Below are 13313 nucleotides of genomic sequence, written 5' to 3' on the forward strand. Positions count from 1 at the left end.
CGCGCCTTGATGGGGAAGAACGGGGCGAGAAAATGGATGAACGTCTGTAGCTCCGTTATGGGACAGAGAATCACCCGGAGCCTTTGCCCTAAACTCCAATTAGTGACCAGGACCGCCGGAGTCACTTACGGAAACACATCAGTGTGACTACATTCAGGGCCGCCAAACAGGAGAGACGTCTTTACCAGGGCGGTTTTTGCAGCGGTATTGCAAAAGCCGCCGAGTCATTGTGTAAAAGCTGAGTCACTGGGGGCCTCAACACCACTCCTACCGAGATATTGGGGTTCGACCGACAACTGCAAGATTACAGTTACAACCTTTTGGTGCAGTTTTAAAAGGTGTATCAAAGGTCCAAGAGTACTGGGAGATGCCTGGTCAGGTAATATGACAATACCGAACCCCAACATTGATTTCTAATACTGGCTTAGCTTTTTTCTAAGCCCTCAAAACAGAAACATGCCCCTACAGCAAATCTCTTCCCCAAAAGTCCAAGCCAGTGTGAGAAAAAGAAGGGTTTGAATAATTACACACATGCAGTTGAAAGCAAGGGGTAAAGACTGAATGCAAGTTATTTTTTGTTGAAATTCCTTTTACCATGGAAGTTTGTTTTTTTACTTAAAAATTGCTTCTAAACAACATGGGTGATTAATTATTGACACGGGTATTATTGATGGGGAAATAAAAGGTATATTCACATTATTTTTGCTGACAATTCCCCTCAATAAAGGTTTCTGCTGCTAAAACATCAATGCTTTTGCGTCGTTTCTGTTTAATGTTTTTCAGACACAATTTTCAAAAACAAGATCAATTTTAAATTTCGAATCTGTCCCCTTCGTTTTTAAGGGCTTTCTTTCTCATCACAGACTGAGGGATATGAACAATTCTCAGCCGAGAACACAGCAATGTAAATACAATTTTAAAAACAAAGTTACATGTAGACGAAATATTTAAACTTGTACCGAGAAAGCAGAATAAAGCCCCCTTTTGTGCACAGACATAAAATACCGGGCTGCACTTTAAGGGTAGATGAAGTGGGTTTCCTCCTACATGTAAAATGGGATCTTTTGGGATTAAAAGATCCCAAAAGATCTAAATGCAAATTTCATTTGTTTGCCTTACATTGCGAGTACAAAAAAAAACCATAACAGACCATATGATTTCCAAATTTTACAAATTTTATTACCAAAGTCCTACTTTGCAGTGATCACAGAGTATGTCATATGCAACATGAACCTTTCTTCTGTATCTTGTGCATCAGAAACAAAAAAAAGAGGATACAGCTCTATTTTTCCATTTACTTTTCTTTAATGATTGGATTTGGCATCAGTGTTTCAAAGAGATGCTCTTTGGGTAAGTGAAGCATGACAGTACGTCTGGTCTGAACAAATTTAATACAAAAGAAGCATTTTGCAACAGATGTTACGTTGACCGACAGGGTCCTTTTCCTAAGCCCTCAGCACTAGTGGGAAATTGCTGCTCATTGCAGGAAAGGAAGCAGTCTGTGGTTCTTACTAAGTCACTACAGACTTCCACCAGCACAGATCCTTAGACCACAGGAAATACAAAACAAACCCAAACCACTTATCAATTTGTTTGCGATTCGATGTTTTAAAATTGGACTTACTTATAGCAAGATGTTTTGCAAATCCCTAGTCCTGGAAATTTAAAACCGTCATGGTTTTCAATGAAGATGTAATTCTCAAATTCTCAACTGAACCACTTATTTCATTGGCTTAATTGCTCAGGTTTGAAGTGACCTTTAGTCAGCAACCTGAAGACACCTACAAAGAGCTGAAGAAATGGATTTCTCCAGGACAAAAGTTGGAGACCTGCTATATTTTGGCTATACTGCACATTTACTGGTGGTTATTGAATATCTTTTTAAAGCAGTGCAGCAGCTTGCAAGAGACTGGCCCAATATACATTTACAGTGTGTCCTAGACACAAGGGATAATCACATTCCTCCCTTTGTGGACCACACCCAGTGAAACTTCACATTCGACAAATAAACAAATATTGCCCACAGGACATCATGGATGGGCAACCCCGGGTCTTCAAGGTTCTGCAACTGGTTAAGACCTAAAACCCACAGGAGTCTCTGCTTCTCCTGAGTCCCAAGATCTCAAGGACTGAAGCTGCCCATCCCTGGCTTGGAAAACGAAAGAAGAATCAAAAGCGACAGGATTATTTAGGTGTCTGTAGATTTCAGTCTGGATGTGCGAAGGTTCTGCGAAGAGACCGATCAGTGCAAGTTAGTAGGGTGGGGCTCCCGCAGTGTGCTCGGGGGGGGGAGCGGGGCTCTGCCTGCTGCTGCTGGGGTGCGGTTAAACCAGCCTCCTCCTCTTGCAGTCGCGCTCCATCTGCTCAGGCCGGCCCCTGTCCTGGCCGCCCAGGGGGGACACCAGGTTGAGCAGGGGGTCTTCGGAGGCCTGCCCAAACAGGGCCAGAAGCAGGGCGACGCCGAACCCGGTGGCACGCTCTCCCTGCGGGCCAGAGAGAAACCGGGCGTCAGAGACTTCCGACACTCTGCCCTGCTGCGACACAGACTTACGGCAACGGACAGAGCGCAGCAGACATGGACTACGGATTTCGCACGAGGCCCAGCAGGCACGGTGCCTAGGGCCTCCGAAGGAGGGAAACACTAGTGACTCACGAAACACGAGCTGAAACAGCATGCTTGCGATCGACTCTAGGTGTTCCAGATCAATAATCACGCGCTATCTAGGTGATTCAAGTAAATCTAGATGCACTACAGCACTCAAGTTTTATTCATTAAAGTTAACTAATGTAACTGATCAATACCCTTGAAGTGTTGAGGATGCCCTATAAAAACGATACATCGCCAGCTTTTTGCTTCTGAATCAACGCTGTTTTAAATAACACTGGCATGTGTGACGCTGTTGTGAAACCTGCTGATCCTGCTGCAGTGGAGTCTGAGCTGAGCCCCAGCAAACAGCTCCAACAGCTGGAGTTTAAAACTTGCTGAGTGCGCCACCTTGAGGACAGGAGTCAACAGAGCATCATTCGTGAATACAAACCGGATTATCCCAGGATGACATCTAGCTTTTACAAGCGACACAGTACTTGTCTTTTTTTCCCCCTGCCTGGACTCTTAATTGCTGAACTGAATCCATCACCAGACTGGTCCAAATTCAGATTCATTCCAGTATCTCAGCCCTGCTGAGGATCGAACAACAGCGAGTCGCCCAGTACACCCGTGACAAAGCAGTGCACTTGTATTCACACTCACACTCACCGCATGCACTGGGGACGCAATGTCCACATGGACCCAGACCCCGGGCCAGTCGAAGCCCAGGTGCGAGCCGATAAACAGGCCCGCGCAGGAGCTCTGCGCGTTCTCGCGGTCCTGAGGAAAAACCAGCACAGAAAAACCCCAGTCACTTAGAGGTCAAAGCCCTTTCAAGGAAGGATGAACTCACAACGGATCCACAAAGCCCCCGTTTGCTGTAAGGAGCTGCGGTGAAAAAGCCAGCTAACAAACCTAGCAGTTAGAAGATTTGCAACAGTTCAACTTTATGCAAGTAAAACTAATATGCATGCAAGAAACTCACATTTTAATGAATGAATATAAAATTGAATGTTGTGCATTGCCAAAGAGAAGCCAGGCTTTTAAAGTGGGAAAACCCAGGGATGCTCAGGAGGACTTGGGTTGTTCTGGCACATACTGGAATATTAACACCCCGTTTTTTATTTTGGGGCGTGGGACCCCCGCCCCGCGCTCTCACCGCGACGGAGTTCTTCATGTCGGCCACGGCGGAGGTGAACTCGCTGAAGTGCAGCTCGGGGCAGTAGACCAGCGGATGGGCCAGGTCCCCACTGCTGCGGCCGGCCCGCACGCACGCCGCCTCCCACTCCTCGCTGTTCGTCATCACCGCCGCGTGGTACTTGCCCGTGGAGATCCCCTGGGCCGGCACAGCGCACAGGCAGGTCAGCACAGAGCGGCACGCACCCAGTTTTCGGCAACCCCAGCCCCAGGCGCCCCCTCCACCGTTAGACGGACAGCACGGGGCCATAACTCGCAGTCCCGAGCAGACGGTGTTCAATGCCAAGTAAGAAAACAGCGATGGCCAACCCTGGTCCAGGAGGAGCCCTGTGTCTCCTGGCCTGTGCTCCGAATCACATTCATTCATTCATTCAGGTTGTTCTCTACTCGGGTCCCGTCTGTACGTTCGCTCTCAGCCCCGAAAAAAAGGTCAAATGACATTTGCAATGGATTGCAACTCTGCACCAATTTCCCAGATTCAAAACTACTCTCATTCAAGGTGTGTTGCCTGAAATGCCCATCCAACGGGACCACTACAGAAGGGAAAAACAAAGGTGGAGAAATGTTTTTCTTTCTAATGCACATGCAATGATCACTTCTAAACACCCATTCAAGGCAACAGCAGAAACTAGTGACTGCACTCAGACTATAAAAACCCTTGACAGTTTACAGGACGATGCGCTGCGTGGTGTGTTTTCTTGGGTCTTTTTTTGCCACAAAGCTGGTTTCGAACCTTCGCTGAGCCGCGCCTACACTGTGATGGCGTTACCAGGGAGACAGGGAAACCGGACGCTTTAGGGGCCCCACCTGCGCCCCCGTGAGCGTGGCCATGTCCAGGATGATGTCCGCCGCCAGGTCCCTGCTGGCGTAGGCAACGCCGTCCGACAGCACCAGCCGGCCCTCCGCGTCCGTGTTGTTGATCTCCACCGTCCTGGGGGGCACAAGCCGACAGCGGACGGTCACCGCACACGCCGGCCACCGGGTGTCGCTGCTCGCTCGGCCGATCACAGCCGCCCGCCAGCTCGGCCATTTATCGCGGCGCTGCCGACGGCCCCCGCCTGCCTGGCGTCACGAGACCTGCGACTCTGCCCTGGCATCAGCGGCTTCAGCTACGGCGTACGAGTGGGCTCGCACAGGCTGATCGGCCTTCTCTCGCCTGCCGATGTCCTCGCGAGATGGCTCACCGCAGGTTAAAAGTCACGCACAGACAGCCAGCCAGCCAGGAGCCCAACAACCCCCTTCTCCCACCTGTTATCCCTTGCAAAACCGTGGAGCGCAGTGGGCCGATAGCACAGCCTGGCTCCAAACTGGCATCTCCCAGGGCTACAGGACTAGCGCTGTCCTCTTATCACAGGAGCGCGACGGACAACAGCAAGAAAACTCACTAAGCCCTCGCTGCCCTGCAGTTTGAGCCATCTCCGTATTTATGAGCAGCGGGATCTTTTTCTTCTGTTCTGTGTGTTTCCAACACTTCGCCAGACAGAGGAGACGCACAGACTGAGGAGCAGAGTCTAAACAACTTGACATGCGTGTGTTTTTATGGCTCTGCAGCAGGGCAATGTGCACAACAGCCTGCAGCTGGTAAGAGCTGGCACGGCTGCGGAGCAGAGCGAGGGGGTAGGAAGAGTGCCCTTACTTTCCGGAGTAGAGGGTGTGGATGTCATCGGGTCGCGTGGCGTTCGGGCCCACCGAGTTCTCCGCCAGGCAGAACACTGCGTGCAGGTTGTCCTTGAAGCCCTGTGGGGGGGCGGACAGACATCAGCCGTCAAGCCAAAGGGGCGAGCCATCAAACTGATCCGTTTGTCAAGTCGATCAAGGCCAGGTAGGTAACCCGAACTTGAAATCCCAGAGGAACACAAACACACCCAACACCACGTGAACGGCACGAGCACCATCAGGGGAACAGACTGACATTACTGGTGAGGGTTCTGTCAGTTAAGTGGGACCAAGGTTGGAGGCCAATAGAACTGAAGTGTCCGTCTTTTGTTAAGGAATGTGTGCAGCGCCCCCCCCAGCCAAAAAAGCCCTGTGACATAAACCTGAATAAACTACACAAATGCATGACAAACAGTAGGACCCACCTGTTTCACAGCTGCTCTGAAGGCTCCCAGAACAGCAGCAGCACCCCCACAGTCCCTCTTCATCCCCGGCATGGTGGTCTGGAAGGCAAAGAACAGGATCAGCCAGGGATTCTGCCAGTCTCTTCCCCTCCACCAGCCCCGCCCCCCCATCCATTCTCTTCCCCTCCACCAGCCCCGCCCCCCATCCATTCTCTTCCCCTCCTCCCGCCCCGCCCCCAGACCATCTGCCAGTCTCTTCCCCTCCACCAGCCCCGCCCCCCCATCCATTCTCTTCCCCTCCACCAGCCCCGCCCACCATCCATTCTCTTCCCCTCCACCAGCCCCGCCCCCCATCCATTCTCTTCCCCTCCTCCCGCCCCGCCCCCCATCCATTCTCTTCCCCTCCACCAGCCCCGCCCCCATCCATTCTCTTCCCCTCCTCCTGCCCCGCCCACAGCCCCTCCTCCTGCCCCGCCCCCAGCCCCGCCCCCACACACTCCAACTTCTTCCCTCCTCCAGCCCCGCCCCCCATCCATTCTCTTCCCCTCCACCAGCCCCGCCCCCCATCCATTCTCTTCCCCTCCACCAGCCCCGCCCCCATCCATTCTCTTCCCCTCCTCCTGCCCCGCCCCCACACACTCCAACTTCTTCCCTCCTCCAGCCCCGCCCCCCATCCATTCTCTTCCCCTCCACCAGCCCCGGCCCCCATCCATTCTCTTCCCCTCCTCCCGCCCCGCCCCCCATCCATTCTCTTCCCCTCCACCAGCCCCGCCCCCATCCATTCTCTTCCCCTCCTCCTGCCCCGCCCCCAGCCCCTCCTCCTGCCCCGCCCCCAGCCCCGCCCCCACACACTCCAACTTCTTCCCTCCTCCAGCCCCGCCCCCCATCCATTCTCTTCCCCTCCACCAGCCCCGCCCCCCATCCATTCTCTTCCCCTCCTCCAGCCCCGCCCCCCACCCATTCTCTTCCCCTCCTCCAGCCCCGCCCCCATCCATTCTCTTCCCCTCCTCCCGCCCCGCCCCCAGACCATCTGCCAGTCTCTTCCCCTCCTCCTGCCCCGCCCCCAGCCCCTCCTCCTGCCCCACCCCCACACACTCCAACTTCTTCCCTCCACCAGCCCCGCCCCCCATCCATTCTCTTCCCCTCCTCCAGCCCCGCCCCCCATCCATTCTCTTCCCCTCCTCCAGCCCCCAGAACCCCCTCCTCCTGCCCCGCCCCCAGACCGTCTTCCAGTCTATTCCCCTCCTCCTACCCCACCCCCAGACCCTCCTCCAGCCCCGCCCCCAGCCCCACCCCCACACACTCCATCAACTTCTTCCCTCCTCCAGCCCCGCCCCCATACACTCTATCAGCTTCTTCCCTCCTCCAGCCCCGCCCCCCAGCCCCTCTGCCATTCTCTTCCCCTCCACCAGCCCCACCCCCATCCATTCTCTTCCCCTCCTCCCGCCCCCAGAACCCCCTCCTCCTGCCCCGCCCCCCACCCCCAGACCCTATTCCAGTTCCACCCCCCAGAACACAGACCACCGCATTCCTCCCACCTTTCCCTTGATGCTGAGGCCGCCCGTGTCATAGACGATCCCCTTCCCCACCCAGGCGATGGTCTGTGTGGCGCCCTCTGGAGTGTGAGAGAGAACTGCCAGGGCAGGGGGGTACTCAGCCGCCTTCCCCACGCCGTAGATCCCTGTAAATCAAAGAAAAGAAACACGGACTCGCGCGCTGTCGACCACATGACCGCACGCTCAACGCATAGCGGCACAGTGCATTTTGGTATACATACAGTATAAACTGCAGGCTCCTATCCTCAAGTAGGGCCCTGTGAAATGTAAATCACAGACTCTGTATTTCCTGTCAATTTAAGGGTAAAAGTATAATTATCATGGGAAATACCTGCATGATTAATAAAAGGCTCATGTTCCAGTACTATGAAAAACGGCTCCTTAGAGGAAGGGAATCTGATGGCGGTGGCACCCACTGCCGACCAGAGCACAGCTGAGCTGCCCACAGTTGCCCTTTGCCGCTGATGTCTTGCCCTCAGGGTTCTGTGCTGACATCACCTTGGACACGGCTGCTCATGAAACATGAGCATGCTGAGCTGTCTTGGTCACTTAAGCTCCTGCCCCAACAGCAGCCATGCCAGGCTATAATTACAGGCAACCAGGACAGTCCAGCAATCTCATGCAAGACACTTAGCAAGCTAGGATGTTATTTTCCTAATAAGGCCTAAGCCACACCTGTGTAAAAGCCACTGGTGTCCCTTATTTACCTAGTCTTTTGTCCACTATCTGTAACTACCTGTGCACAAACCATCAGGAAACACTTTTGCACCACTAAAGCGCCCATCAAATGCACAGTGCAGGGTAAGAGCACCACAGCTGACAGCCGCTGCGGTTGTGAAACTTCCTGTCTGTGTTCTTGCCCATCTGACAAGCGCCCGGCAAAGAGGAAGTGGCTTGTGCCTAAATCCAGGTGGATCTGCATTTCTGCGGTGAACACAAAGCCTACCAAGGAGAACAGCGACCGGGGTCTTGAGCTCACGCCCCCATAAAAGGGGGGAGGGCATTCCCTTCTTTACCTCCGAATCCCTTCTCTCTGAGCTCCTCTCCGCGGATGATCACAGGAACGATCCGCAGCTCATTACCGACTGCCTTGATCTCCTGCAGTGTGGGGTAAAAAGGAAAACGAGAAAAGGAGATACTGATACAGCTATAAAGGAAAACAAAATGGGTGCCCCAGCAAATTTATCCATTTTCAGCATCTACAAGTTACAGGCAGTCAGTACCACATATATAGTTCCTCTGCCAAATAACAGCATGCTATGGACAGCTATTACGAGCGCTAAGCAGAGGGGTATGTGATAAGGGGGTAAGTATATAGGACAACAGTATATTGAGTAATTTAACTGCACATCTGTCTATGATGACTACGGTAGGCTGGGGACTCTAGAGCAGCTCACACACCTAGCAGGCTCCCACGTGTGAGCAGGCCCTGCTCTTACCTCCAGGAAGTGATCCGTGTTCATCTCGTTGCAGGGCGTGTCCACGATGCGCGCGGCCAGCCGCACGCCGTCCGCCGTGCTGGACAGGCACTGGAGAGGGGGAGGGAGCACGGGGCAGCGGTCAGCGCACCGCCGTTAACAGTCACGCGACACAGCAGTGCGGGGAAACATGCAGCGACGTTAAAAACAACCCTGGTTCCCTGAACTGGCTCCATCCCTCTGCTCTCCTCCCCACCGAGAGCTGGTGCGTGGGGAGCGGACTGGCGCATCATCCAGGTGGGGCTGCACACTGGTGGTGGCAGTGGGATTTCTCATTACCCGTAAAGCGCTCTGAGTGGTGTCCAGAAAAGCGCTATGTAAGTGTAAGTAATTCATTCTTAGTAATTATCCATAACCCCACAGAGAAAGGAAAACGCTTGACTTGGAGCCAATATCACGTTCCGGATCAACAGAGGAGCAGACGACTGTAACTCTTCTATGGGGACCTGCATTCAAATCGGGGAAGAAAGGACCTTCCAAACAAGTACAAGCAGAGGTCTAATGCACGAATAATGATCTCAGCTAAGGCCGCAAGTAAGTCACTGAACGCTCAGGCACACAAGGGTCGGTGACAGGGGGCACCCCTCTGTCCAGCAGGCAGAAGGACGGTTCATTCCACGGGCAGCTCACCTCCAGGGTGCCCAGATCCAGCGGCCCGTTGTCCTCGCCCACCGTCACGAACTCCACGACCACCAGCCGCTTGTCCGCCCTGCGGGAGGCGCTGGAGCGGCGCGAGAAGAGAGGGAAGGCGCGGGCGACGGCGCAGGCCGAGGCGAACACCTCCGAGCGCTCGCACACCACCTGCGGGGGGAGACGGGGCACGGCGGCCGGCGGCGGCCTCGTCAGACCCCAGCGCGGAGCGAGAGGAACGGGCAGAGACGGAGGGCAAACAAGCAAAGAGCGCCGGCCAACAAGAGATGCAGACAGAGGGAAGACCGAACTAGAAGAAAGGTCACAAACGAAGGGGAGGCCATTCTGGAGCCCACCGCGCTCACCCGGCTGACCCCTCAAAACCGGTCCACGGATCTATCCGTCCGCTTCTTGGAGGATCCCAAGGAACTGGCAGGAGCTGAGCGGCTTCTGACCTCGGCGGACCTTTCAGGGCCTCCCGATCCCCGTGACCCTCGGTTCGGAGAGTAAATGCCGCCCGGATGAGCGAGACCTCCCCTCCCGAGGCGCGAACCGAGGGGGGTCACCGCGGGAGAGACGCAGACAGAGGGAGAGGGAGAGGGGGAGGGGGAGAACTCACCACGATGCAGCGACTGGCGCCCCCCGGCAGGCAGCTGCGCACCAGGCGGGTGAGGAAGTGGGCGGCAGAGGGGCTGTTGTGCCGGCTGACTCGGGAGGGCAGGGCCGCCACGCTGGCGTAGCTCAGGTACAGCGGGCAGCTGTCCGTGGGGTTGGGGTTCAAGGCGCTGAGAGCCGACTGCCAGGTCTGCACGGGGTCCGGGGTGGAGGGTGGGGGTGGAAGGCGGATGGGGGGAAAAAAAACATCACAGCATCACGGCCTTGAGCGCTGTTAAAACAGCCCAAAACTGCAAAACCAAGACCCCGCTGGCCCGAACAGAGAAGACCGCGAGGGGGAACCTGATACAAGGATTCGAAATATCCCAAGGCACTGACAAAAATCCACCCGGCAGACATCTTCGGAGCGAGCAGCGCAAGACCAAGGCCAGCAACGACGAGGAAGTGTTTTGAAAAGCTGAGAACACAAGGCCCATCTTTACTCAAGGGTTGCGGGAGCAGGGAACAAGCTACCCAGTCGGTGGTGTTGGAGCGGACACCCAGGTTTCTTTGCAGGAACGGCTGGATGGGTTGCTCTGCTGAGCTGTGTGTGCGTCAAGGAGGTGGGACTCTGGAGGAGCGCTTATCACTGCACCTTGATCTCAGACGCGTGACCTGGGTACAGCGAGCCTTCCTCGCTAACCCTCGTCCCAGCAGAGCGTGCGGAAAGAGAGACATTTCCCCCCAAATGCACAGAAGCCACTACCTCCACCCTCTTCCAGGCGATCAGCAGGGATCTGTTAACCAGGACATAATGAGGAGAGCAGGCCCTGTCAGGTAATTCAATTAGACCGATTCAGCCCTTCACAGGCGGACTGGAAAAAAATCTAGAGGTGAGAGGTAGCGTTTTTAACACTTTGCCCAGTTCTCTCCCATTGGATTGTGGGTCTCTATTTGCGACACAAAATAAATCTGAATAAAGTTTTTTAAAACGGAATCTGAGTCACCGTTCCTCTTCTAGGGCTGCAGTTGGTCATTTTGCTGCTAACTTAAGACGTGGGGGGATCGGCAATGATTCTACCAACATTTCCTGTGATACACAGCGCAGAGATTAAACCAAAACAGAAAAACATATCTGTGAATGAAGCGGTTAGTTTCAACCAAAACCAGCACACCATTTCTGATCTTAACTGAATTAATTCAGACAGTAGCACCTTAGACGAACTGCACGTGTGATGCTACAGTAATTTCATTTATATTACGGTACATATCTGTCCATGCAAATTTGCTCCACCTGAAGTTTAAATACGCGGCAGACTAAATGAGCCACTAGACTTTAAAATCTGACAGCAGACACAAATTCTCCCGAGTTCAATTTTAAAAGGCGAAAAGGATAATTGTGCGTTTGTATATGTTAAAAACTACAGTCACGGTTAGCCATCTGATGTTATTAACGAAATGCAAAGCGTTTTTAAAAAAAATACAGTACTGGAAAAAAAAAACCCACGACAGTTCAACTACAAGGTGTAGGTGGGCGGATTCTGATTTGTAATTTTATTGCCAACTTGACTAGTACACGCCTGTGCAAAATGAAAGAAAAAAAAAACAACTAAAATCTCAGTCGTGTGTTAAAATACAAGTCTCATCTCCATTCGCCAGTCTCTCCGACAATAACATCTAGCACATCGGGTCCAGGGCATTTTGGACCGGCGGTTCTGACTTATTTCCTTATTTATCGCCGCTGTTGCACTTTGATACTGCAGTGAAAGTGAGGAGAGAAAGCTCGAATTGTTTCGCAGCGGTTTAATGACCCACTTGCAATCCGTTCGCACAGCGCTCATTATAAAGGCCTTTACCTCTTTGGAGACGGTGGGCTGCAGCTTCCCCTTCACCTCAGCCCAGGTCACCTGCTGCAGGTTGGCCAGCCGGCCCACGACCAACACCGGGCGGCTCTGGGGCTCCGAGTCGCCCGCTGCCGCCTTGAACTCCAGCACGACGTTCGCCATCTTTGCGCCGAGACGGGAGGAGGAGGCAGGAGGGCGCTGCGTCGTGACCTCCGCTCGGGTCTCTTCCCCCGTCCCAGGGTGCCCCTCTCTCGCGAGCGCGAGCCGCCTGCCGCCGCTCCTAGAGGCGCGATAGGGGCCTTCCACCCGACATCCGGCCGGCGGCCATGTTGGGGAGGTGGGAGGGTGTCAGGCGCTCGCCTGGAACAGGAGCCGCAGGCCCTCCCAGGCATAATTCCGACAACAGACAGAAGGGCGGACGGGAGGCACACAGGACAGCGATAAGGATAGAATGAGTTGTAACACACCGCTCGAGCAATCTGGGTTTAGAGATCCTGAAAATATAAAATGCCCCCGCAGCAGGATTCTCTCCAGATAATTAAGGAAAACGGCTATGAGAGTCATGTCAGTAGGGGCAGTGGGCTCACTGATCTTAAGGAATGCGAGCAGACATTAGTTCTTAAGGGCTGGCCGCTTTTCTCCTTCACCGAGAGAGCGGCGCTTGGCTTCAGCCGAGGTTTGACAGAGGAAGTCGTCTTTGCACGTCTGCCGGAAGGAGAGGAAGTCTGGCAACACTTTGTGATTCCTGCATTACCTTAAAGCAAACCTGTTATTTATGCACAGAGCTTTTTTTACTTCTCGTGTTGAAACTCTTGACCGGTTAATCGGAGGTCCTCTGTCGATACGCTAGTTTGCCTTTCGGGGCGTGATGCATGATGGTAATCGAAGTTTTCCAAGTCAGCCCTTTTGTACCGTAATTTCTAAAAAGAACAGATACACGACTCTACACAATATCGGAACATTCTCTGTAGCCCATAATGTGATCTCCATTGACACAGATGAAAAAAGCAAATTTATTTTTTTTCAGTCCAGTTGGGTTCACAATGGTTTATAATATGCACCAACTATTTTGCACGATGTTCTGTTTCCCGACTTCTGTAACTCCTCTCACTTGCCCAGACACAAGGACAACCAAAAGATTTTCAAACTGCATTATATACCTCGTCACACAAAAAAATCACTTCGCGAAAGAAATGAATACAGTAGTTTTCAGGGGAATGAAATGAGCTCAACACCCAGCCTTCCTACAGAACGCACGACGACAACTTTGCAGTTTTGACGAGGCAGACGAGATCTTGTGTTGCTTCACAGCGGAAACAAAACAAAATGAACACGCCGTTTAAAAAAAAAAAACTTCTGTTTTCTGT

At 53.3% G+C, this 13313-nt stretch overlaps 1 protein-coding gene across 1 annotated transcript; it reads right to left on the reverse strand.

Moving 5' to 3' along the window:
* Positions 1-1154: 1154 nt before the first annotated feature.
* On the reverse strand, positions 1155-12320 carry npepl1 (aminopeptidase like 1). Its single transcript, XM_006639642.3, has 12 exons — positions 11959-12320; positions 10128-10313; positions 9509-9679; positions 8840-8929; positions 8417-8498; positions 7383-7525; positions 5866-5943; positions 5421-5521; positions 4592-4715; positions 3747-3923; positions 3257-3367; positions 1155-2483 (listed from the first exon to the last, which is right to left on the reverse strand). The coding sequence occupies exons 1-12, from the start codon at positions 12106-12108 to the stop codon at positions 2325-2327; spliced, it is 1572 nt and encodes a 523-aa protein (XP_006639705.1). The 5' UTR covers positions 12109-12320; the 3' UTR covers positions 1155-2324.
* Between the last annotated feature and the right edge of the window lie 993 nt (positions 12321-13313).

The sequence above is a fragment of the Lepisosteus oculatus genome, chromosome 16, assembly GCF_040954835.1.
Source record: "Lepisosteus oculatus isolate fLepOcu1 chromosome 16, fLepOcu1.hap2, whole genome shotgun sequence".
In the NCBI taxonomy this organism is placed as follows: Eukaryota; Metazoa; Chordata; class Actinopteri; order Semionotiformes; family Lepisosteidae; genus Lepisosteus; species Lepisosteus oculatus.